The sequence below is a fragment of the Symphalangus syndactylus genome, chromosome 11 (assembly GCF_028878055.3).
Source record: "Symphalangus syndactylus isolate Jambi chromosome 11, NHGRI_mSymSyn1-v2.1_pri, whole genome shotgun sequence".
In the NCBI taxonomy this organism is placed as follows: Eukaryota; Metazoa; Chordata; class Mammalia; order Primates; family Hylobatidae; genus Symphalangus; species Symphalangus syndactylus.
In genome coordinates, this window is record NC_072433.2 from 12,636,688 (window position 1) to 12,662,351 (window position 25,664).

General features: G+C 37.7%; 1 protein-coding gene across 16 annotated transcripts in view; it reads right to left on the reverse strand.

The window, feature by feature from the left end:
• Nucleotides 1-25,664, reverse strand: part of XKR9 (XK related 9) — a 114,120-nt gene that overhangs the window by 33,652 nt on the left and 54,804 nt on the right. For 6 of the 16 annotated variants that reach the window (XM_063612635.1, XM_063612630.1, XM_063612638.1 and 3 more), the window contains one exon: nucleotides 15,148-15,698. The exons of 4 other annotated variants lie outside the window; for them this stretch is intronic. In XM_063612635.1, coding sequence (XP_063468705.1) covers nucleotides 15,148-15,422 — 275 coding nt within the window. In that variant the 5' untranslated portion in view covers nucleotides 15,423-15,698. Of the gene's footprint in view, nucleotides 1-15,147; nucleotides 15,699-21,574; nucleotides 21,657-24,630; nucleotides 24,802-25,664 lie in introns of all 16 variants that reach the window. 6 more of the 16 variants (XM_063612628.1, XM_063612632.1, XM_055297995.2 and 3 more) reach the window with 3 other exon arrangements.

The window sequence follows — 25,664 nt, forward strand, 5'->3', positions numbered from 1 at the left end:
GAGCAACAAAAGTAGGATTGGTGAACATGAAGATAAGTGCAACAGATTAAATGTCTGTGTTACCTCAAAATTCATATGTTGAAACCTAATCCCCAATGTGATGGTATTTGAGGTGGAGAACCTTTGGAAGACGATAAAATGAATGGCATTAGTGCACTTATAAAAGAGGCCCTAGAGAGTTGTCCTGCCCATCCACCATGTGAGAACACCACAAGAAGGCACCATCTATGACACCAAATCTTCCAGCACCTTGCTCTTGGATTTCCCAGCCACCAGAACTGAGAAATAAATTTTTGTTGTTTAAAACCTGTATTTTGTTTTATAGCCACCTCACTAGACTAACACTCAAGAGACTTAAGACCTCGCTAGACTGAGACTAAGGGTCAAGAGAAATCACCGAAACTAAAGCACAAAGGGGAAAAATTTCAGAGAAAAAACAATGAACGAAACAACAATAACAGGTAAAATTGAAGTCCTAGAAGAGAGAGGGGCAAAAAAAAAAAAACTTGGCAAAATATTAACCCAAAACATTTGTTATGTTTGATCAAAACCAGTAACATACAGACTCAAAAAGCTCAATGAACCCAAGCAAAATAAATACCCAAACACCATACATAGGCACATCTTACTCAAATTGCTGAAAATCAAATGTAAAAAGAAAGCCTGAAAAATAGACAGAGAAAAAAGACATATTCTTCATAGGGAAACAATGAGAATGTTGGCTGACTTCTCACCAGAAACAACAAAAGCCAGAAAACAACCATATCAATAATTACACTAAATGTAAATGGATTAAACAGTCCAATTAAAAGAGATTATCAAACAGGATTTTTAAAAAGCAAGATACAAATTCATGTGTTTTGGAAGAGACTCTCTTTAAACATAAAGACTCAGATAGTTTGAAAGGAAATCACCAAATAAAAACTTCATATGGCTATATTACTATCCCAGACAAAATAGACTTCAAATCAAGGAATACTACCAGAGATAAAGAGGATCAACATGTCATAATAATATAAGAATAAATTCATCATGAATACATAATATTTTAAAATCTGTATGCACCTAAAGGATCTTTAAGGTACACAAAGCAAAAATTGTCAAAGTAAAGTGAGAAAAAGATAAATCCGCATTCTCAGTTGAGGATTTTATCACCCCTCAGTAATTGAAAGGAAAAGGAGACCTTAAAAATATCAGTAAGGATATTGATAATTTAACATTATCTGCCTAATTGACCTAATTGACATTTATAGAACATTACATTCAATAATTGAAAATTAGAAATTCTTTTCAAATGCACATGGAATATTTACCAAGTTAGACTACATGCTGGGCTATAAAAACAAGTCTTAATAAATGTAAAAAGACTGTAATCCTATGAAGTATGTTATTATAATAAAATAAGTGAGAAATCAATAACCAACATATTTTTTAAATCCCCAAAGATTTGGAGACTGAGGTAAAATTTATCCTAAAGTTTTATAAATATTGAACCCTAATAAATTTGAACATGACTACACGACCTCTCTCTAAGGAGTTTTAAATTGAAAAATAGGTAAGAAGGAGAGTTCAACTATTTAATGCCCATTTAACTCCATACAAAGGCCTAAGAATCTGTGGAAGGAGGGAGATTCAACTCCCATTATATTCATTTTTATATAAACTTTTTATATGTACTAAAAAGAGCAAAAGCCATTTCCACATTTTAAATAATTAAAATGCCTTTCATATATCCATCAAAAGAAAACTCTCCTTTGGCAGAGAGAGGTTTTTATCACAAATCACACATCAAATAGAAATGCAAAACTGTCATTTAATTTATATTCTGGAAAATGAAACATACTACTCCACAGACCCCTGAACAGTAATGGCATACATAGTAGCAAGAGGCACACATACCTAATAAATAATTCATATTGAGATTCCTTGTCTTTCATCTACCAACACAAATTCAATTTTTCTATTCCTTAGGGAAACAAATCCACAATTCAGCAAATCTCAGGTTTTGCAATACTTAGCCTGGACAAACCTTTGGATAACTTGGCCCATTTCTATGAACTGTTCTAATTTTTACTCATTTCTCACTATCTATCTCAGTATTCTGCCACTTCCTGAAATAAAAATATACAAAGAGAAAGGAAAAGGGTGGGGATGTGAAGTGGCCAAGATGGCTGACTAGAAGCAGTTAGTGTGCCTGGCTCTAGGAGAGAAACAGAAGGGGCAAGTAAATACAACATCTTCGAATGAAACATCCAGGCACTCACATTGGAATTAATCCAGGAAACAACCTGACCTACAGAGAACAAAGAAAAACAAAGCAGGACAACGGCCACCTGGGAACAACACAGAGCCAGTGGATTCTCCCCAACCTAGTGAAGTGGTGAGTCAAAGAGAAACCCAGGGAAATCACGCTTCTCCCACAGATCTTTGCAACCCTCAGGTCAGATCTTGTGAACCCACTCCACCAGGGCCTTCGGTCTTCAGTCTGACAGACAGAGCTATGTAGAGTCTCAGCAGAGCAGCCACTCAGGCATGCATGGAGACCCTGGAGGCTTAGATACTAGGGCTTTCCAGCAAAAGTAGCTGCAGCTACAGCAAAGTAGGATGTTAGACTCCTGTACATACCCCTAGAAAAGAGGCTGAATCTACGGGGCTGAACAGCAACAGCCCACAGGCCCCATTTCCACAGCACCTCACAAGTTAAGACCCACTTACTTGGAATTCTAGCCAGCTACCAATAGCAGCATTGCACCTCCCTAAGAAGGCACTCCTGGGAGGAGGGGCGGGCTGCCATCTTTGCTATTCAGGCACCTTAGCCATTCTAGCCTTCAGGCTTTGAAGAGTCTTGAGTCCACCCAAGGCAGAAGGGATTCCCACAGCACAGCACAGCCGCTCTATCAAAACATGGCCAGACTGCTGCTTTAAGCAGGTACCTGATCCCATTCTTTTTCACTGGGCAGGACCTCCCAACCAGGGCCTCCAGCCACCCCCAACAAAGCTTTCCAGCTGACACAGATCTGAATTCCCCCTAGACAGAGGGGCAGGCCACCATCTTTGTTGTTTGGGCAACTTAGCCATTCCAGTCTTTGGGCTTCAGGGTGTCTGAGGCAACCAGGGGCTGAAGTGGACACAGCACAGCTGCTCTACTAAAATGTGGCCAGACTGTTTTAAGTGGCCAATCCTGTTCCTGCTCGCTGGATGAGACCTCGCAACCACGGTCTCCAGCCACTTCCCACAGGTGCCTTTAAGCTGGCAACAGCTTTGCTGTTTCACAGCCTTCACTGGTAACACCTCCAGGTTCTGGAAAATCTGAGGTGACTAGGACTGGACCGGGCTCCAAGCATACCACAGCAGCCCTACAGAAAAGTGCCCAGACTGTTACATGGGTACCCATTCCCATATCTCCTCACTGGGCAGGTCCTCCAGCCCTGGGCCTCCAACCACCCCCTGCCAGAGCTACCGAGCCAGTACCAACTCAGTAACTGGGGGCAACTGAAAGCCTCTTTGCCACTGCCTCTGCAGTGGGACATGCCTTGCCACCTTCAGACTAACAAAGGAGCAAAGATTCCAAGTGCCTTATCCACACCTCCAATGAGCTGCAGTCAACCTAAGGAGAAGAGACCAACCAATTTCCCACAAGTCCCCCATACCCTACATAGCTTGTCACCAGACAGAAAACCCCTGGCTTGGACCCACAGCACAAACCCTCCATCTTGGGCTAACTGCACTGAGCAGTTGCTGACCTGCATCTCTCTAGGGTGGATCCCCCAGGAGTCAAGCAAATGACCCTTGGCCACAACCACTACTATGATCTTTTCCTCTGCTGCCTCTAACCTGGAGAAGGCAAATAAACACTAAGACTGTCCCAGAGCTGCAGTGGGCAGCCCAGGAGTGACAAGTTGTGAACTACAGCCAGCACTCAAGGGAGAGAGGAACTTACATTTTCGGAGCACTGACAGGGAACACAGCTGCAACTGTGAGGAAACATAGGGAAGCCACACAACCAAGCAAAAGTCTACCAACTGACTGATAAGCCTAAATGTCATCTGCTGGATCATACCCCCAAAGCTTCAACACCAAAAATATCTCACTAATATACCCCCACTGAAACCAGAGACAAGAAGTCAGCTTCAAATAAAGACCCTACACAAAGCCTCAACCAAGTGAAAACATCCAGAAAAGAAGTCGATTGACTATACTCAATCTGCACTGCAGTTAAAGAAATACCCACATGCAGAGATGAGAAAGAGCCAATACAAGAACCCTAGTAACTCAAATCCTGAGTGTCATCAAAAAGCTAATCTACCATGATCAAGTAGGTTTCACCCCTGGGATGCAAGGTTGATTCAACATATGAAAACCAATAAATGTGATTCATCACATAAACAGAACTAAAGACAAAAACCACACAATCATCTCAACAGATGTGGAAATGGCTTTTGATAAAACTGAACATTCTTTCATGTTAAAAACTCTCAATAACCTAGGTATTGAAGAAACATACCTCAAAATAATAAGAGCCATGGCCAGGCATGGTGGCTCACGCTCGTAATCCAAGCACTTTGGGAGGCTATGGCGGGCAGATCACCCGAGGTCGGGAGTTTGAGACCACCCTGGCCAACATGGTGAAACCCCGTCTCTACTGAAAATACAAAAAATTAGCCAGATGTGGTGGTGGGCACCTGTATCCAAGCTACTCGGGAGGCTGAAGCAGGAGAATTGCTAGAACCTGGGAGGTGGAGGTTGCAGTAAGCCAAGATCGCACCATTGCACTCCAGCCTGGGCAACAAGAGCAAAACTGTCTCAAAAAATAAGAATAATAATAATAAGAGCCATCTATGAGAAATGCACAGCCAACATCATACCAAATGGGCAAAAGCTGGAAGCATTCCCCTTGAAAACTGGTGCAAGACAAGGATGCCCTCTCTCTCCACTTCTATTCAACATAGTATTGGAAGTCCTAGCCAGAGCCATGAGTCAGGAGAAAAAAAAATAAAGGGCATCCAAATAGTAAGAGAGGGAGTCAAACTATCTCTGTTTGCAGATGACATGATTCTATATCTAGAAAACCCCAGTGTCTTGGCCCAAAAGCTCCTTCAGCTGATAAACAACTTCAGCAAAGTTGCAGGATATAAAATCAATGTACAAAACTCACTAGCATTCCTGTGCACCAACAACAACCAAACTGAGAGCCAAATAAGAAAGGCAAACCCATTCACAGTTGCCACCAAAAAAATAAAAAATAAAACACCTAGGAATACAGCTAACCAGGGATGTAAAAAAATCTCTACAGTGAGAATGACAAAACACTGCTCAAAGAAATCAAAGAAGACAGAAGCAAATGAAAAAACATCCCATCATCATAAATAGGAAGAATCAATATCATTAAAATGGCTATAATGCCCAATGCTATACCTGTTAAACTACCAATGACATTCCTCACAAAACTAGAAAAAATTATTTAAAATTTATATGGAACCAAAAAAGAGCCCAAATAAGGCAATCCTAAGCAAAAAGAAGAAAGCTGGAGGCATCATGTTATTCGACTCCAAACTATACTACAGGGCTATAGTGACCAAAACAATATGGTATTGGTACAAAAACAGACACACAGACCAAGGGAACAGAACAACCATTTTTTGAGCCCAAAAAATGGCCACATATCTTTGACTATCTGATCGTTGACAAAGCTGACAAAAACAAGCAATGGGAAAAAAAAATCCCTATTCAATAAATAGTGCTAGGATAACTGACTAGCCATATACAGAAGATTGAAGTTGGACCTCTTCCTTACACCATATACAAAAATCAACTGAATACAGATTAAAGACTTAAATGTAAAACCCAAAGCTGTAAAATGCTCAGAAAGACAACCTAGGCAATACGATCCTGGATCTAGGAACAGGCAAAGATTTCATGATGAAGACACCAAAAGCAACTGCAACAAAAGCAAAAATTGACAAATGGGATCTAACTAAATTTAAAAGCTTCTGTACAGCAAAAGAAACTATCAACAGAGTAAACAAACAACCTACAAAATGGGAGAAAGAATTTGCAAACTGTGCATGTGACAAAGGTCTAATACCCAGTATCTATAAGGAACTTAAACAACTTTACAAGAGAAAAACAAGCAACCACATTAAAAAGTGGGCAAAGGACATGGACAGACCCTTCTCAAAAGAAGACATACATGTGGCAAACAAGCTTATGGCAAAAGCTCAATACCACCGATCATTAGAGAAATGCAAATGAAAACCACAATGAAATACCATCTCACGCCAGTCAGAATGGCTATTACTAAAAAGTCAAAAAATAACAGATGCTGGTGAGGTTGTGGAGAAAAAGGAACCCTTATACACTGTTGGTGGGAGTGTAAATTAGTTCAACCATTGAGGAACTGTATGACAATTCCTCAAAGAGTTAAAAGAACTACTATTGGATCCAGCAATTCCATTACTAGGTATATACCCAGAGCATTCTGCCATAAAGACACATACACACAAGTGTTCATTGCAGCACTGTTAACAATAGCAAAGACACAGGATCACCTAAATACCAATCAATGACAGACTGGATAAAGAAAATGTGGTATATATACACCATGGAATATTATGCAGCCATAAAAAAAACAAGATCATGTCTTTTGCCAGAACACGGAAGGAGCTGGAGGCTATCATCCTTAGCAAACTAACGTAAGAATAGAAAACCAAATACTGCATGTTCTCATTTACAAGTGGGAGCTGGCCAGGTACGGTGGCTCATGCCTGTAATCCCAACACTTTGGGAGGCCGAGGTGGGCTGACTGCCTGAGCTCAGGGGTTCGAAGCCAGCCTGGGCAACATGGTGAGACTCCCACCCCCATCTCTACTAAATACAAAAAAAAAAAAAAACTAGCTGGGCATAGCAGCGTGTGCCTGTAGTCCCAGCCACTCGGGAGACTGAGGCAGGAGAAAGAATTGCTCCAACCTGGGAGGCGGAGGTTGCAGTGATCCAAGATCGCACCACTGCACTCCAGCCTGGCGACAGAGTGAGACTCTATCTCCAAAAAAATAAAAAAAAAGTGGGAGCTAAAGTGTAAGAACTTATGAACACAAAGAAGGAAACAACAGACACTGACAGGCATCTACTTGAGGGGGAGGGTGGAAGGAGGCAGAGAAACAGAAAAGATAACTATTTGGTACTGAGCTTAATACCTGAGTGATATAATAATATGTAATAACAAACCCCCACGACACGTGTTTATCTATGTAACAAACCTTCACATGTACCCCTGAACCTAAAACAAAAATTCTTAAAAACAAAGAAAGAAAAACAAAAAAAGAGTAAAGTGTTTGTTTATCTATCTGGCATCTTCCACTAATGCCCAACCTAATTCAATTTTCTTCTTCTTCTCTTTTAAATAGGCAAAATATTTAAATAATTCAAAAAATTAGAAAGTTATAAGTGAGAAAACTCTATCCTACTCCTATAACCCACTATCCAGCTTTTACCCTCCCCCATGACCACAGGAATTCAGTTATTAGTTTCATGTGTACCCATCTAGAGTTTCTTCATGCAGATACAAGCAAACATAAATACATATTAGTTTTCACCATCTTTTGTTACACAAATTGTGGCATACTATACCTCCTGTCTGTACCTTGTCTTTTCACCCAAAATAAGTCCTGGATATCTTTTCATTTCAGTATATAAAGTACTTTATCATGCTTTATGATAGTTATGTACTATGCCATTGCACAGTGTATTACAAACTCCATCAAAAGACACTAAAATTGTTTTCAATATTTTTCTATTACAAACAACGCTACAATTAAAAATTGTGTGCATATGTCACTTTACATGTATGCAAGTATGATAAATTTATAGAAGAGGAAGCTCTGGGGCTAATATACATATTATATATATAAAATACACATGTATATAAAATACATATATATAATACATATATATAATACATATATATAAAATACATATATAATACATATATAAAATACATATATAATACATATATAATACATATAAAATACATATATAATACATATATATATAAAATACATATATATATATTTGCAATATGGTCAAGCTACTTTCCACAGAAATTATAGCAATCCATACTCTGATGAACAAGGTATGAAAGTATGTTTTCCCACACTTTACCAAGAGAGTATATAGTCATTCAGATTTTTGTCAATCTAGTAAATGAGGAATAATATCTCAATGTAGTTTTAATTGGAATTTTTCATGAACGAGGCTTAGCATCTTTTATACAACTTAAGGCCTATTTGTATTTCCTTTTCTATGAACTATCCTTATTCTCTTCCCATTTTTCTATTGGGTAGATGGTCTTTTACTTTTTGATTTCCAGAAGCTCTTTAAATATCAGAGGACTAGCCCTTTTTCTGTTATAAGTTTACAATTCTTTTTCCCTGTTAATATTGTTTTTCTTTGTTATGCTTTTGTTGTGTGCGTTGGGATTTTTGCTTTTGTTTATTAGCATACATTTTTATAGTCAAATCTACAATTGTTATAGCTTCTGGATTTTGAGTCATGGTTACAAAGGCTTTCCCCATTTCAGTTATAAAGGAATTCTCCGGTGTTTCCTTTTATAGTATTTTACATTAAATATTTGATTCATTAGAAATTTATCCTGCTATCTGGTACCCTACCTAGAAGTATAACATGCTATCTTAAAGTATCCCAACTTTATAAATTAACGAAGTTTTTACTGTTTTCATGCTGCACATACTGGCTATTGCTTCCCTTTTTTTTCCAATCAATTTCAAAAAAAAAAAAAGGACAGGCACGGTGGCTCACACCTGTAATCCCAGCACTTTGGGAGGCCAAGGCGGGCGGCTCACGAGGTCAGGAGATCAAGACCATCCTGGCTAACATGGTGAAACCCATCTCTACTAAAAATACAAAAAATTAGCCGGGTGTGGTGGCGGGCACCTGTAGTCCCAGCTACTCAGGAGGCTGAGGCAGGAGAATGGTGTGAACTTGGGAGGTGGAGCTTGCAGTGAGCAGAGATCGCACCACTGCACTCCAGCCTGGGCGACAGAGCAAGACTCCATCTCAAAAAAAAAAAAATGTGGTCTGTGTATTCATATGCTATACAGAGAAAAACTCGTTTATTGCCCTTGTGGTTTGGATGGGTGACGGGGAGAACTCTTGCAGAATATCCTTTCAAACTTTCTCCTGGCTTGGAAGAATTAGAACCCATATTTTGTCACATCAAAAACTGTGACATGCCAAAGACACACACAATATTTCACATTTCTCCCAGGGTCTACCTCTATGTTTCTACTAATATACTCCTGAAGATTTGACCACCACTTCCACAGAATGAAGATTTCATCTCCACAGAAGAGACCTCTTTTCTAGATCATGTGCCATGGTAGGGCATAGCCTAAGACTGACCTTTGTGTGAAAACTATTATCGCCAATTAAAACTTACATATTTTGTTTTCTTCTAAATGGCTACCCAGTTTCCCCGACACTTAAAGCAACTAAGCATAAAATCAGTAAAACTGTACAATATCTGAATGGCACTATCAACTACACTCATTAAATTTCACTTACAGAATACCAGAACAACTGCAGAAACATGTATGTTTCAAGTGTACATGAAACATTCATAAAGATGGACCATGTTAGACAATAAAACAAGTCTGAATAAATTTCAAAAGATTGAAATCATAAGAGTATGTTATCTGAACGCAAAAGAATTAATTAAAAATCAACATTAAAATAACTACAAAAGACCCAAATATTTGAAAAAAGATTTAATAGTCTAACCCTTTAGTAAAAGACAAAATCACAAGGAAGCTAAAAAATATTTTGAACTCGACTGGGCACAGTGGCTCATGCTTGTAATCCCAGCACTTTGGGAGGCCAAGACAGGAGGATCACTTGAGGCCAGGAGTTCGAGACCAGCCTGGGCAACATACTGAGACCCCCATCTGCACAAAAAAATAAAAAATTAGCCAGACCTGATGGCACATGCCTGTAATGCTAGCAACTCAGGTGGCTCAGGAAGATCACCTGAGCCCAGGAGTTCGAGGTTATAATGAGCTATGATGATCCTGTCTCTATTTAGAAAGAAGAGAGAGAAAGAGAAAGAGAGAAAGAGAAAGAGAGAGAGAGAAAGAGAGAGAGAGAGAAAGGAAAGAAAGAAAAGAAAAGAAAGAAAGAGAGAGAGAGAGGGAGGAAAGAAAGAAATCCTGTCATTTTCATTTGCAACAATGTGGATGAAACTGAAGAACATTATGTTAAGTGAAAAAAGCCAGGCCAGGCACAGAAAGACAAATTTCACATGTTCTCACTCATACATTGGAGCTAAAAATTGAAACAAACTCATGGAGATAGAGAGTAGAATAATAGTTACCAGAGTCTGGGAAGGGTAACAGGGAGTCAGGCAGAAGTGGGGATGGTTAATGGGTACATAAATGTAGTTATAATGAATAGGCTCTAGCATTTGATAACATAACAGAGTGATTAAAGTCAACGATAATTTACTGTGTATTTTTAAATAACTAAGAATGAAATTGGAACGTTCCTAACACAAAGAAAAAATAAATACTTGAGGTGATAAATATTCCAATTACCCTTATGTGATTATCACACATTATGTATGTCTGTATCAAAACATTACACGTACTCCATAAATATATACACCTATTATGTACCCATAATAATTAAAACTGAAAAAAAAATTTAAAAGAAGCCAAAGAGGAAAAAACACCTAAAGGAGTAAAGGTAAAAATTACATTCACTTTCTCCTCAGAAACCATTCAAGCAAGAAGAGAATGGATTTGAGAGGCCGAAGGAGATGGATCACTTGAGCCTAAGAGTTCAAAACCAGCCTGGGCAACATGGTAAAACCCTGTCTCTACGAAAAATACAAAAATTAGCCAGGCGTGGTGGCACATGCCTGTAGTCCCAGCTACTCAGGAGGCTAAGGAAGGAGAATTGTTTGAACCTGGGAGGAGGAGGTTGCAGTGAGCCAAGATCAGGCCATTGCACTCCAGCCGGGGCAAAAGAGCAAGAATCCATCGGCGCGGTGGCTCACGCTTGTAATCCCAGCACTTTGGGAGGCCGAGGCGGGCGGATCACGAGATCAGGAGATCGAGACCACGGTGAAACCCCATCTCTACTAAAAAATACAAAAAATTAGCCGGGCGTGGTGGCGGGCGCCTGTAGTCCCAGCTACTCGGAGAGGCTGAGGCAGAAGAATGGCGTGAACCCGGGAGGCGGAGCTTGCAGTGAGCCGAGATTGCGCCACTGCACTCCAGCCTGGGCGACAGAGTGAGACTCCGTCTCAAAAAAAAGAAAAAAGAACTCTGTCTCTACCAAAAATATATATATAAATTAGCTAGCCCGGTGTGGGGGCACACACCTGTAGTCCCAGCTACTTGTGGGGCTGAAGTGGGAAGATCACCTGAGCCCAGGGAGTTAGAGGTTGCAGTTACCTGTGACCACAGCACTGCAGCACTCCAGCCTGAGCAACAGAGTGAGATTCTGTCTCAAAAAAAAAAAAAAAAAAAGAACGGAGTGAAAAGTTTAAAGTGTTGAGAGGAAAAAAAGAAGAAGAAAGAAAGAAAACACCACTCTGAATTCTGCACCCTGTGAAATTATGCTTCAAAAGTGAAGGAGAATAAAGATTTCCACAAACACTGGGGAAACTTGCTGCCAGTAGACTTGCCTTGCAAGAAACATTAAAATAGATTCTTCAAAGAAAAGAAAAATGTTACAGGTCAAAAACTTGGATCTATTAAAATATATAAAGAAAGGAAAAGCACTGAAAAAGGAATAATTGAAGATAAACAAAAACTTATTTTTCTTATTTTTAATTGATCTAATTTTATTTAAATTATTTAAATATAATTCTTATATTTAATTGATCTTAATTAATTGATCCAGATAACAGTTCAAAATAATATGACAATATATTTGATTATGTATGCTTATGTGTGTATATTTATATGGTTATGTATACTTAGTATAAGTGAAATGAATGATAGCAATGATATAAGGAATGAGAGGGAGGAATTTGGATTATAACATTCCACAGAATGTATCACAAATACATTCAAAAACAAGTTCATAAATATCATAAATACAGTTCAAAAATAAAAATTTTTAAAATCTAACATTTAATAGTTATGTTAAACACAGTGAGAAGGTGTAATTTACATTTGATTGGCATCCCAGAAGGGAAAGAAACACAAAACACAGTAAAGAAAATATTAAAAAAGTTAATGGCTGACAATTATGTAGAATTAATAGAAGATAATAATCCACAGAATCAAGAGGACCAATAAATCCTAAGCAAGAGAAATAAAATCTACATCTAAACATATAATTAAACTGTAGAAACCCACAGATAAAGAGAAAAATCTTAAGAGCAGCCAGAGGAGGAAAAGACAAAACACTTTCAAAAGAGCAGCAATGAGACTAAAATCTAACTCCTCCAGAGCAACAATAGAAACCAAAAAACAATCAAATATAATATGCAGAGAGAAAACAACTACTCATCTAGAATTCTATAGCCACTAAAATATCTCTCAAGAAAGATAATGAAATAAAGACATTTTCAAACAACCAAAAATTGAGAGGTGATGTCACCAACAGCCCCTCAATAGATGAAATTCTAAAAGGTGGACCTCAAGAAGGCAGAAGTAATTCTAGGGCCGAACATGGTGGCTCACACCTATAATCCCAACATTTTGGGAGGCCGACGTGGGTGGCTCACTTGAGGTCAGGAGTTCGAGACCAGCCTGGCCAACATGACTAAACCCCATTTCTACTAAAAATACAAAAATTAACCAAGTGTCATGGCGCATGCCTGTAATCCCAGCTACTCAGGAAGCTGATGCAGGAGAATCTCTTGAACCCAAGAGACGGAGGCTGCAATGAGCCAGGAAGGCGCCACTGCAGGCCAGCCTGGGTGACAGAGCAAGGCCCTGTGTCAAAAAAAATAAAAAAAAAGAAAAGAAAAGTAATTCTAGGTAGAAGTCCTGAGATTCAAGAAGAAATAAAAAATAAAGAGAGTAGTAAATATATGGGTAAACATAAACAAAATTTAGTAGAATTTAACTACATAAAGTAGAAAAATATATAATAATATCATCTAGTGGGATTAAAAACAGGCATTAAAATGACAACAATATAAACATATTAGTTGGGAGCATAGCAAATCGAATTCTATTGTTTTGAGGTCTTTAAATTATCAATGTTAACAGCAAAGGTTTTTACTTTATACTTGGAACAATTTAAGACCACACATTATGCACTATACTTCTAGGTAGGATCCAGCATATTGGAACAGACCAATGCTCCTGCCAAAGCAACTAGAGAAGCTACAAACTGGGCTGATATACCTACAAATGCTTGTTGCTTGGAAATATTTGCTGATTCTATTACTCAGAACAAGAGGTTGAAAACCTGGATTCTGCCCAAGCAAAGGTCTGTTGTTAGGCAAGAAGAGAGGCCTAGTTCAACAAAATTATAGTACATCCATACTAAAGGATACACCATGCAGCCTTTAAAAAGAGTAAAGCAGCTTTCTATGAACTCACTTCAGAAGATCTTCAAGATGTTTAAGCTAGGTTTTAGAGGTCTATTGACTGAGGGACCTCAACTCAATCAATTTTTCCAACAACATATGTGCCAAATTTTGAAACTACACCATAGAGGCTAAAAGCTAAGCAGAAAGTCTTGAAAAAGCAAAACAGGCTTTCTGGTAGTCTTGTGGTGCCAAGATAAAAATTAGTGTTCAGGACTTGTGGAGGTGAGATGACCACACTATACTCTCAGTTCCCTAGAGACTACAAACCAAAAGCAGACTGAACCTTAGTCTAAATGCCTACCAGAGAAAAAGCAAAACAGTAGTATTTGGAACTTCTATCATCTTTTGTATACAATGTGTAATATTCAATCAAAAATTACTAGGTGTATCAAGAGACACTGAAAATCAAGGCAATTTGGCCTTTCTTTTATAATACAATTTATAATTTATAACACAATGTACCTTAAGGTCCTCATTTGAATACTGATGAAAATAGTTCTATAGATGTGCAAATTTTCCATTAGAATGGCAATTAACAGAGAATTTACCATATTTCTAAATTCCTTGCAAAAGCAACTTTTCTCTTTCTTCAGTATTACAACTACACAATTCTCGATATTGTTCATACAGAGTACTCATTTAATCTTACCTATTACATATGTATTTGTTCATCAGCACTTTTACTGTATTTCTTTAAACATTTTCGTCTTATTGAGAATGTGCAGTTTGAAAATTGACTTCTAATACCAACAACTAAAGCACTTTCTTTCCAGCTTTTCCTAAAACCTGTAAACTTCTCACTGCACATTCTGTTTCTTTTACATATTAAAAACATAGTAACTATAGCTTCAAAAAGGCAAAATATGTGAAAATACTTTGAAAACTATAAGTCTCCACATAAATACAATGGCATTATTCCCATTAATTAATATAGGAAAAGCCTGGAATTTTTTTAATACATTCAACTAAGGATCATGAATTTGTTGCTTTTTAACAGGACAGAATCAAAAGTAGAATCACTTGAAGTAATAATAGAGAGGTCATAAAAAATTAAATATACAAAGAATCACGGAATTCTGAGGGCCTATTTAGAGTCTAGTTTCTCTACCTGTAACAACATGATTCTTAAGGTTGCTTTAGTTCTATGACTCTGTACCTAGCTAACCACATAGCTACTGCATTATTGCAGCAAAAATTTCATTTAGTTAAATCAATAAGTATCAAAAAAGTGAGTACTCTCTCAGTTACAAGTGAAATGCCATATTTACACAATCAGACTTAGAATATACACAGAAGATAAAAGTTCTGTAAGACATAGAAATGTCTTTTTCCTTCTTGTGAAAACTGAGTTCATATCAGAAAAAGTAACCTAATTAGATAAATTTAAACATTTTTATTAATGAACCTGGAAAATTCTGACAGTATGGCAATGACTTATATTAGCACAATGGTGAGGAGCAAGTAACCTTTGTGCTTCATGCAAACAAGGGATCTTTGTACATTTGACTACCCAGATACAAAACGGTAGCTTCTGTTTGGAAAAAGAAAAACAGTGGTAATGATTAAACATGTATGCTCACCTTGTAAAAACTCCTCCTTGCAAGCAATGAAGTAGAAGAAAACAATGCTGACTTTCTTGGCCTGCTTTCTTTAAATCAGCCTTGAACCAAGAATAACTAAAACACTGAGCCACAAGTGTTCCAAAAAGCATAAAGCTTAATGCTAAAACACTAAAAACATACTGTCCTTCATGGAAAAATCTGACAGATACCCATATGTCCACAATTAAATCAGTTACATAGATTATAATGCCAAGAACTGACATCATAAAATTCTGTTTAGTATATTTCATCATGAATGACTATAGCTTTTCGTTATCTACTTTTTTCTCCCTCACAAAAAAGGGAAAAAAAGCTGAACAAATATTAGTATATCCTTTGGTACAGCATTGAACTTTAATTTCTACTCCCTAAATCTATTTAGAAGGAAGAATAAATATTATGAAATGGAGACACTAACACCAAAGTGACTAATTTTGACTTTCTTTTCTAAATCTCTAATCTAGGTCCAATGTTACAAGGCTTTAATCAATCTTCTGTTTCACAATGATCTTCATTACAGATGACAAGACCTAAAATAAAACAGATATTTAAGTTCCAAAATATCTTAAGTATAATATTAAAAACCCTTGGCAATGATTCTATCAAAGCTCTACTTTTTCTAAAAATAATATATTGCCACTAAATACGTTTGTTATAATAGCTTTGGGAAAGTCTCAGAAATATACCTGATAGCTGATAACTTCCTCTCAGACTATTTATCTTTTAAAAATATGACCTACCCACAAAGAAATTTATCACATGACTATTTATAGTGGCAAACTGGAAACAACCTAAATATTTCAACATAAGGAAATGGTAAAGTAAATAAAGGTAGATTCATAAAATGGAATATTACAAAACTACTAAAATATATGTAACAAAGGTGCAATAGTTGTAAAAATTCTTAATATGCTTTTGGCCCAGCAATTCCATCTAGGGTTCTATCCTAGGGAAATATTCAAAAATGTACAAAAAGATAACCTTTGCAGAGCCTTTTTTATAAGAGTGAAATATTGAAAACTACCTAAATGACAATTGAGAGGCCTAGTTCAATAGATTATGGTACATACATACTAAACAATACACCATGCAGCCTTTAAAAAGATTAAAGCAGCTTTGTATGAACTCACTTCAGAAGATCTTCAGGGTGCTTTAAGTGAAAAAAGCAAATCCCAGAAAGATAAATACTGTATACCATTTATGGTTTTTAATTATACATGGAGAGAGGAAGGGGGTTGACAGTAGGAAGCAAATGCAACTTCAGTTGTTTTCTCTCTATACTGCTATATTTTTTGAGTTTTTTTTTTTTACAACAGACCTGTACTGATGTTGTTAGGTATATAATTTTTTAAAATAAAAATAGTAAATGATACTCATGCAGAATCTCGATGACTGGAGAAAATGTTTATGCTACTAATGAAAGCTAACATTTACTTACCACTATGTGCCAAGCACTGAGCAAAATGTTGTATATAAAACGCCCCAATTTAATTCTTCTATCACTTAAAATGTAGATTCTACTATTATTATTACTATTTTATAAACATAGTCTGAATGAACACAATCTGTATACAAGATTTGTCTGACTCAATGGTGGTTTTTTGGTTTGTTTTCCTAATTGCCAACATTTCACAAAAAACGCAAATGTTTGACTGCTATCAAAAAACGGAAAGATCTTCTATACTAGATTAGTCCTTCATGAGCAGTGGCTGCCCCTTTAGATGGGGCATGCTCTCTCCTGTTCATCACAGTAGTCATCTGGCCCATTTCAGGCATTTCAACAGCTGGGTCTCAATGGTAATGCAGCTACCTACTAGCTGTGTGTCCTTAAATGTGTTCTTTTCAGCCTTACACTTTATTTTATTCATCTAAAATGTGGAGAGAATAATGGTATATACCTTATAGGGTTGTTGTGAAGGTCAAGAAAGATAATACATGTAATACATATAAACCAAACCCCTAGAAAAGTACTTGGCACACAGTTAGGGCCCAGTAAATGTTAGTTATCATTATTACCTTGCTAACTGCTTGCCTGGCCTCTGTAAGCATATGAGTTTGCAATGTCTGACTTGACTTCATATAATGTTAAGTGAAAAAGTACTATGGTATGATCTTAAAGGTAAGGAGGGATAAATGAGCTCTGGAGCCCTGATGCAATAGGACTGGTGTTCTTACAAGAAGAGGAAGCAACACCAGAAAAAAGGCCATGTGACGACACAAGAAGTCAGCCATCTGTAACCCAAGGAGAGAGAACCTCACCAGAAACCAACCCTGCTGGCACATTGATCTTGGACTCCCAGTGTCCAGAACTGTCAAAAAATAAATTTCTATTGTTTAAGCTAACAAGTCTGTGGTATTCTGCTATGGCAGCCAGACCAGTTAACACACTATGTTTCTATAAAAAATATTTATTACTTTAAACACACCAAGGTGAATGTTTACTAAAAACACCCACACAAACTAATACTTACTGTGTTCTTATCATTTTATCACTTATAAGTATTTTGCTAAAAAGTCTTCAGAATAATATTAAAAGGTATTTCATTCTTCTCATGGAATAAAGCAACAGTTATGATCACTGCTTCTCCTGTCAAGAATGTTGTGGCCAACAGGACAGAAAAAAACAGTTTAAAAACTGAGTTTTTAAAATCTAGCGGGCCATGAATTTCCCTGCAGTAGGTTTCTTATGTTAACATGAAAGACCTCAAGCCAACATACACATGGGGTTTAGGAGGATGAGATTAATCGGGAGGTTCTGCTCAATTGAACTAATTAAATATTTACTTAGAACCTACCATGTGCTATTTTAGGCTTTCCTGGATGTATCAAGTGATGAGAGACAAATATTCCTGCCCCTGTGGAACTTATATCCTAGCACAGAAAGATAATCAAGGGGTATCTCAATTACAATGATTTGATCTTTATAAATTATATGAATGTATTAAATTATCACATGCACCTCAAAAATATGTACATTATGTATCATTTTTAAACATGAAATTCAAAATATAGTCAATTAACAATAAAAAATAATTAATAAATCAAATACATTAGAAGGTGGTAAGTGCTATGGAAAAAATAATGCATAGTAAGGAAGATCAGCAATTACAGTAGAGATGGGCATATCATGGGCTGCAACATTAATTAGATTGGTCAGGGCAGGGCTCACTAAGAAGGTGGCATTTGAGTAGTGAAATTGGCCATGTGAATATGAGATGGAAAAGCTTTCCAGCTTGAAGGAACAGCTAGTTCAAAAGTCTAATGCACTAGAATTTGAATCCTTCAAAAACAAAAGTTTCAAAAAATATTGTCAGAAATTCCTTAGCATGGTTCTATTGGATATGTTTAATGTGTATATAAATCCTGTTCTAATATCATTCTTAAAAATATAATTTCTTAAGCTTTACTAAGAAAAAAAATGCTTATATAGGAGAAGAATAGATGGTAGTAATAGTAGCTACTACTGCTAGGTGTTTACTAAAAGTGAAGTTTTTTGGCATAAATTATTTCATTTAATCCTCACAAATCCCTGTGAAAACAGTATTATTGACTCCATTTTGATAGAGGTGTTGGGTATTTAGGTGAGTTTTCTCTAATGAGTAAAATCTGTTTGCCTCCAATGCTTAGGTCCTACCCACAATATACTTACACAGTATCTGAAGAGAAAACAGAAAACATTTATAGCTGTGTGAGTATAACTCTTAGGCACAGCAGTCTACAGATTTGAGATAGAATACACATTATTATTATTATTGTATATTATTCTTTTCTGTAGTGAAATTAAAGGGAGAGAGGAATATAGTTAGAATTGCAAATGATGTGATCTAAACCTTTCTAAACAAAAATCTTGGCCAGGTGCAGTAGCTCACGCCTGTAATCTCAGCACTTTGGAAGGCTAAGCCAGGCGGATCACTTGAGTCCAGGAGTTCAAGACCAGCCTGGGCAACACAGTGAAACCCCGCCTCTACAAAAAAAAATACAAAAATTAGCCAGGCATGGTAGTGTGCTCCTGTAGCATCAGCTACTTGGGAGGCTGAGGTGGAAGGATCATTTAAGCCCAGGAAGTGGGGGTTGCAGTGAACTGACATGGCATCACTGCACTCCAGCCCGGGCAACAAAGTGAGACCCTGTCACAAAACAAAACAAAAAAAGATTTTTTTAATTTTTTTTTAATCTTTAACTTATTTTCCACTGCTTTTTCTCAGGAAAACTTTATAGTCTGAGAACATGTTCAAAAGAATAAAACTTGACTAAAACACAATAGTTAAGCTAAAATTTTGCTTTAAATGATTTTAAATGTAGATAATTTCCTTAAAATTACAGACTATAATACTTCAGTATTCCACATGTGCATTTCTTAATCTCTCTACCCATAAAGAGAGCTTCCTTTACCTGGCAAGAGTAATAAAAATAGTAGTAGCAGGTTTGGGTTGTTTGTTTGTTTGTTTGTTTGTTTAAGAGACAGGGTCTCTCTCTATTACCCAGGCTGGTCTTGAATTACTGTGCTCAAGTGATCCTCCCACCTTAGCCTCCTGAGGAGCTGGGACTATCAGCACAGGTACCATACCTGGCCAACACTAGCAGTTTTGAGTCAACTTTCACAAGATGGAAAGAATAATTTCCAAGAAACAGAAACTGTTACTGGCAGAACATTAGATGCAATAGATTAATCTAATATGGTAATATCCACATTCCTAATTTAGTCAGGCAGAACATAACACCAACTAGAAGGAAACCTACATAGCAAGCTAATACATATGGCAGATCTGATAAAGAGAGGCTGCAGGTCTTTCAATAACCACGTAGTTGTATAACTTGTATTAAGAATAGTTCATCTCTATCTCTATGGTTGATCACTATTCCAGTACCACCTTAGGTAAAATAATGCCACCTACAAAGTTTGGCTTCATAGGGGACTTCTTACACTTACTGGCTTAATAGGACAATGATATAGTCTGAATATATGTCCCTACCAAATCTCATGTTGAACTGTAATCCCCCATGTTGGAGGGGGCCTGTTTGGAGGTTTCGGGTCATAGGGGTGGATCTCTCACGGTTTGGTGCTGTCCTTACGACAGTGAGTGAGATCTGGTTGTTGTAAAGCATTGCATCTCCCCCACTACTCTCTTTTTTGCTCCTGCTCTCTCCATGTGAGACACCTGCTCCCTCTTCACCTTCTGCCATGATTGTAAGCTTCCTGAGGCCTCCCCAAAAGCAGATTCTGGCATTTTGCTTCCTGTACAGCCTGAAGAACCATGAGCCAATTAAACTTATTTTCTTATAAATTACCCAGTCTCAGGTATTTCTTTATAGCAATGCAAGAATGGCCTAACACAGAAAATTGGCACCAGTAGTAAAGTTTTGCTACAAAGATACCTGAAAACATGAAAACAGTGTTAGAACTGAGTAACAGGCAGAGGCTAGAAGAGTTTGTAAGACTCAGAGAAGAAGGGAAGATGACGGAAAGTTTGGAGCTTCTTAAAGGCTGTGACCCAAATGCCGATAATGATATGGACAGTGAGGTCCAGGCCGCTGATGTCTCAGATAGAAATGAGTAACTTATTCAGAAGTGGAGCAAAGATCACCCAATGCCTCAGCAAAAAGCTTGGCTGGATTGTATTTGTGCCCTAGAGATCTATGGAAGTTTGAACTTCAGAGTGATGATTTGGGGTACCTGGCAAAATAAATTTCTAAGTAGCAAAGCATTCAAGACACAGACTGGCTGCTTCTAACTACCTATGCCCAGATGTGGAAGCAAGAAAATGACTGAAAATTTGAATTTATATTTAAACAGGAAGCAGAGCATAAAAGCTTGAAAAATGTGCAGCCTGGCCAGGTGAGAGAGAAAGAAAAAGCTTCTTCAGAAGAGGACTTTAAGCAGCCTGTACAGCAACCACTTGCTAAAGATATTTGCATAACTAAAAGGGAGCCAAGTGCTAATATCAAAGATGGTGGGTTCAAGTGATTCTCCTGCCTCAGCCTCCCCAAGTAGCTGGGACTACAGGCACACACCACCAAACCCAGCTAATTCTTTTATTTTTAGTAGAGACAGGGTTTCACCATATTGGGCAGGCTGATTTCGAACTCCTGACCTCAAGTGACCCACCCACCTTGGCCTCCCAAGGTGCTGGGATTACAAGTATGGGCAACTGCGTCTGGCCCTCTTTTCTTATAAATTACCTAGTCTCAAGTATTTCTTTACAGCAATGCAAGAATGGTTTAACACAAACGGTTTCAATCCAATTCCAAATATCAACCTAGCTATGTCGCTACCTGGCTGCAAGCCAAAATACGTAACTTTTGCCCCCTGTACAACTATCTTAGATAAAGCAGGCATTTAAAGAAATTAAAACTAGGAAACTTTCCCTTGTCAACCAAATATAACACATATAAAATATAGACTTACTTGTCAAATATAAAAAGCCATCTCTGACTCAAAGTCCCTTCTGGAAAAATCTTCATCTTGTGAATATTTCACTACTTCTTCACTAAAAACAAGTATTATTAAAGAATGTGTAAACCTTTAAGATCAAATACTAAAATGAAACTGAAATCACCTGTTAGTCACGTGGCATTTTCTAACCTAGTGATAAGAGTCTGTGTCATTGTGAATACAGTACACCCTTTTATAACTATCTCATTGAGAGGAAGAAATAGCATAGGTCCTTTCATAGGCTGACTAGGTTCCAAGCTTTCACTATATTTGTCAAATAAGTCAAGAAAATACAATTTGTCACACGACATATCCAAACGGATAACATGTCATGTTTGAAAAGGAGGTTCTTAAATTTGAAGTACTCTAACAAAGTATCATAAACTTAGCCCTACCTACTTTTCAACCTTATACCTTCTCAAATCTTATGCCCCAAGAGCATATGATTGTTGGTCTGTATTCCCAAAACGAGCACTACTTTTCTTCCATTTCCAAGCCTTTGCTCAAGGTTATTTACTGCTGTCTAGAATAACTGCCATCTATCTGATGAAATTCTGTCAGTCCTTTAAGAATCAGCTCAAAACCCACCATCTTTAGGCTTTCCCAGATCATCCCAATATGTTTCTCCCCTTTCTCCTTGCAATCTTATCACTTCAGCTGTACTTCTCTTCTAGTATTTATCCACATACGCTTTTTTTTAAGAGACAAGGTCTTGCTCCATCACTCAGGCTGGAGTGCAGTGGCACAATCATAGCTCACTATAACCTCGAACTCCTGGGCTCAAGCACTCCTCCAGACTCAACCTCCCAACAGTGCTAGGATTACAGGCTCATGCCACCATACCTGAACCCACATATACTTTAAAAGTATCTCCTTCATGGTTATGACCCTCTAGAAAGCATTTTTAACATATGTCTACAACATTACTTTGCATGTTGTAAGTAGATAATAAACTATTGTAAATGTAACTGAACAGAACGTAAAAAATATTTGATCTGATTTCTTGGAGAGGAACTTAAACTTCAAGTCACATTTCTAAACATATTCACAAAGACTTAATTTTGTATCTTTTTTTTTTTTTTGACACGGAGTCTCACTCTGTCGCTCAGGCTGGAGTGCAGTGCTGCGATCTCAGCTCACTGCAACCTCCGCCTCCTGGGTTCAACTGATTCTCCTGCCTCGGCCTCCCAAGTAGCTGGGATTATAGGTACCCACCACCATGCCCACCTAATTTTTGTATTTTCAGTAGAGACAGGGTTTCGCCATGTTGGTCAGGCTAGTCTCCCAAAGTGCTGGGATTACAGGCATGAGCCACCACACCTGACCAAAAAATATATCTAACTGCCTATAGGTTTCTTTACCTGGATATACCACAATTACCTCAATTTTATCTCAACTAAAACATAGTCACTATCTACCCTCTATTTGTACTCTTTTTCTAGTATCTCCTTGTATGACCCTATGCAAGTTGCCTTACTTTTAAATCATTTGGCCTATTTCTTCATCTGCCAAATGAGGAGCTTGGCAATTGATTAAATGGAATCCAGAAGGAAAGTGCAAGTGAAAGTTTAATTTTTAAAAAAAGCTAATGAAACTGGACCTTGTCTCTCATCATATACAAAAGCCAACTCAAGAAGGATTAAACATAAGACATTAACTATAAAACTACTAGAAGAAAATATAGGTAAAATACATAAGGACATTGGTTTAGGCAAAGATTTTGTGGCTAAGACTTCAAAAGCACATACAACTAAAATAAAAAGACAAATTTGACTATATTAAATGAAAAAGCTTCTGCACAGCAAAAGAAACAATCAACAGGGTGCAGAGACATCTGCTGAACAGAAGAAAATATCTGCAAACTATTCATCTGACAAGGGACTAATATCCAGAACATACAAGGAACTCAAACTCAATAAGAGAAAACACAAATAATCCCATCAAAAAGAGGGTAAAGAACATGAATAGACGATTCTCAAAAGAAGATATACAAATGGCCAACAAACATATGAAAAAATGCTCAACATCACTAATCATCAGGGAAATGCAAATCAAAACCATAATGAGATATCATCTTACCCCAGTTAGAATAGCTGTTATTAAAAAGACAATAACAGATGCTGGAGAGGATGTAGAGAAAAAAGAACTCTCATACACAGTTGGTGGGAATGTAAATTAGTACAACCGCTATGGAAAACAGTACAGAGATTTATAAAATACAAACACACACACACACACACATAGAACTACCATATGATCTAGCAATCCCACTACTATTTGTATATCAAAGGGACAACTGCACCTGCATGTTTATCACAATATTATTCACAGTAGGAAAGATATGAAATCAACCTAAAAGTCCATCAACAAACAAATGGATAAAGAAAATGTGATATGTACACACAATAAAATACTATTTGGCCATAAAAAAATAATGAAATCATGTCATTTGCAGCAACATGGATGGAACTAGAGATTACGCTAAGTGAAACAATCCCTGCATAGAAAGACAAATATCACATATTCTCATTCATATGTGGGAGCTAAAAAGTTTATCTCAGCCAGGCATGGTGGCTCAAGCCTGTAATCCTAGCACTTTGGAAGACCAAAGCAGGAGGATCACCTGAATCGCTTGAGTTCAAGAGTTCAAGGTTACAGTGAGCTATGATAGTGCCACTGCACTGCAGCCTGGGTGAAAGCCAGACCATGTAAGTAAATAAGTAAGTTAAGTAAGGAAATTAATTAAGCTAAAGGATAAAAGAAGGGGAGTGCCCAGATTCTTAGGAGGAACACTATGGTCCAGAAATTACTGTTCCATCCTCTTCTCCAGGGTTCACTGACTTTCCAGCAGAGTTCTTAAAAAGGGAAGATGTGTATAGCTTCCTGCCTGAATAGCCATTAATTTATGGCTATGATAAATACATGTTGACAGATTGAAATGCCTGATGTAGGAGATTTGGTTACTTCAAGTATTTTTTTTTCTGAAGGGTATACTACTTAACTTCCCATTGCAACAGGGGATAACTTACATGATTATTTCAGCGATGATTTTTGAATATTTTTCCAGTAAAAGTACAACTGTGTGAAACAAGGCAAAGACATTTCTCACACACAAGGCAGATGTCATTAGCCACTCTGATACACTATGCTGCTGATTCATAAAATAGGTAAGAGCAGATCGTTTTCTTCATCAGAAATATCTGGGAAAAAAAAGCCACCAAGCACTGTATGTGTCAATTTCTCACCTTTTTTTAAAAAAAAGAGTGGGCTGCTACAGTGGATATGTTCTATATCTCTTTGGGGCAGTGATTACATACAATTGTCATAACTCGATGGAACTGTCTACAGGATCTGTGTATTTTAAGTAATTTATAACTCAACTTTTTTTATGGGAAGCTGTAGTTAACACTGGATAGTTATTACTTGGCTGATTAGAAACTGACTTGTTACAGAGAAAATGAGTCCCTTCCATCTTGGGCATAAAACGGCCCCACAAGACCAGCCTAGCTCTCTGGGCAGGAGGTAACACTGGGAGGCAGAGGCATGCTCCTTGAATCTCACAGAGGGGGGCAAGTGTTAGTGCGAGGCAGGTAGGAGCAAGGCTGCACACGCAGACTCTGTCATCTGGGCAGCCGCCCAATCCCCGTTTTTCATTTGTAACAAAAATAGTGTCCACCTCTTAATAATGTTTTGAGCATTAAGGGAGTTAAGTGGGATGTTTGTAGAAAGCACTTAGGAATAGTAGGAAGTACTAAGTAAATACGTCTTACCACTATTTATTATAAAAGATGAACAGGCTGGCCCGGCGTGGTGGCTCACGCCTGTAATCCCAGCACTTTGGGAGGCTGAGGCGGGAGGATCACGAGGTCAGGTGATCGAGACCATCCCGACTAACACGGTGAAACCCCGTCTCTACTAAAAATACAAAAAATTAGCCGGGCATGGTGGCGGGCGCCTGTAGTCCCAGCTACTCGGGAGGCTGAGGCAGGAGAATGGCGTGAACCCGGGGGGCGGAGCTTGCAGTGAGCTGAGATTGCGCCACTACACTCCAGCCTGGGCGACA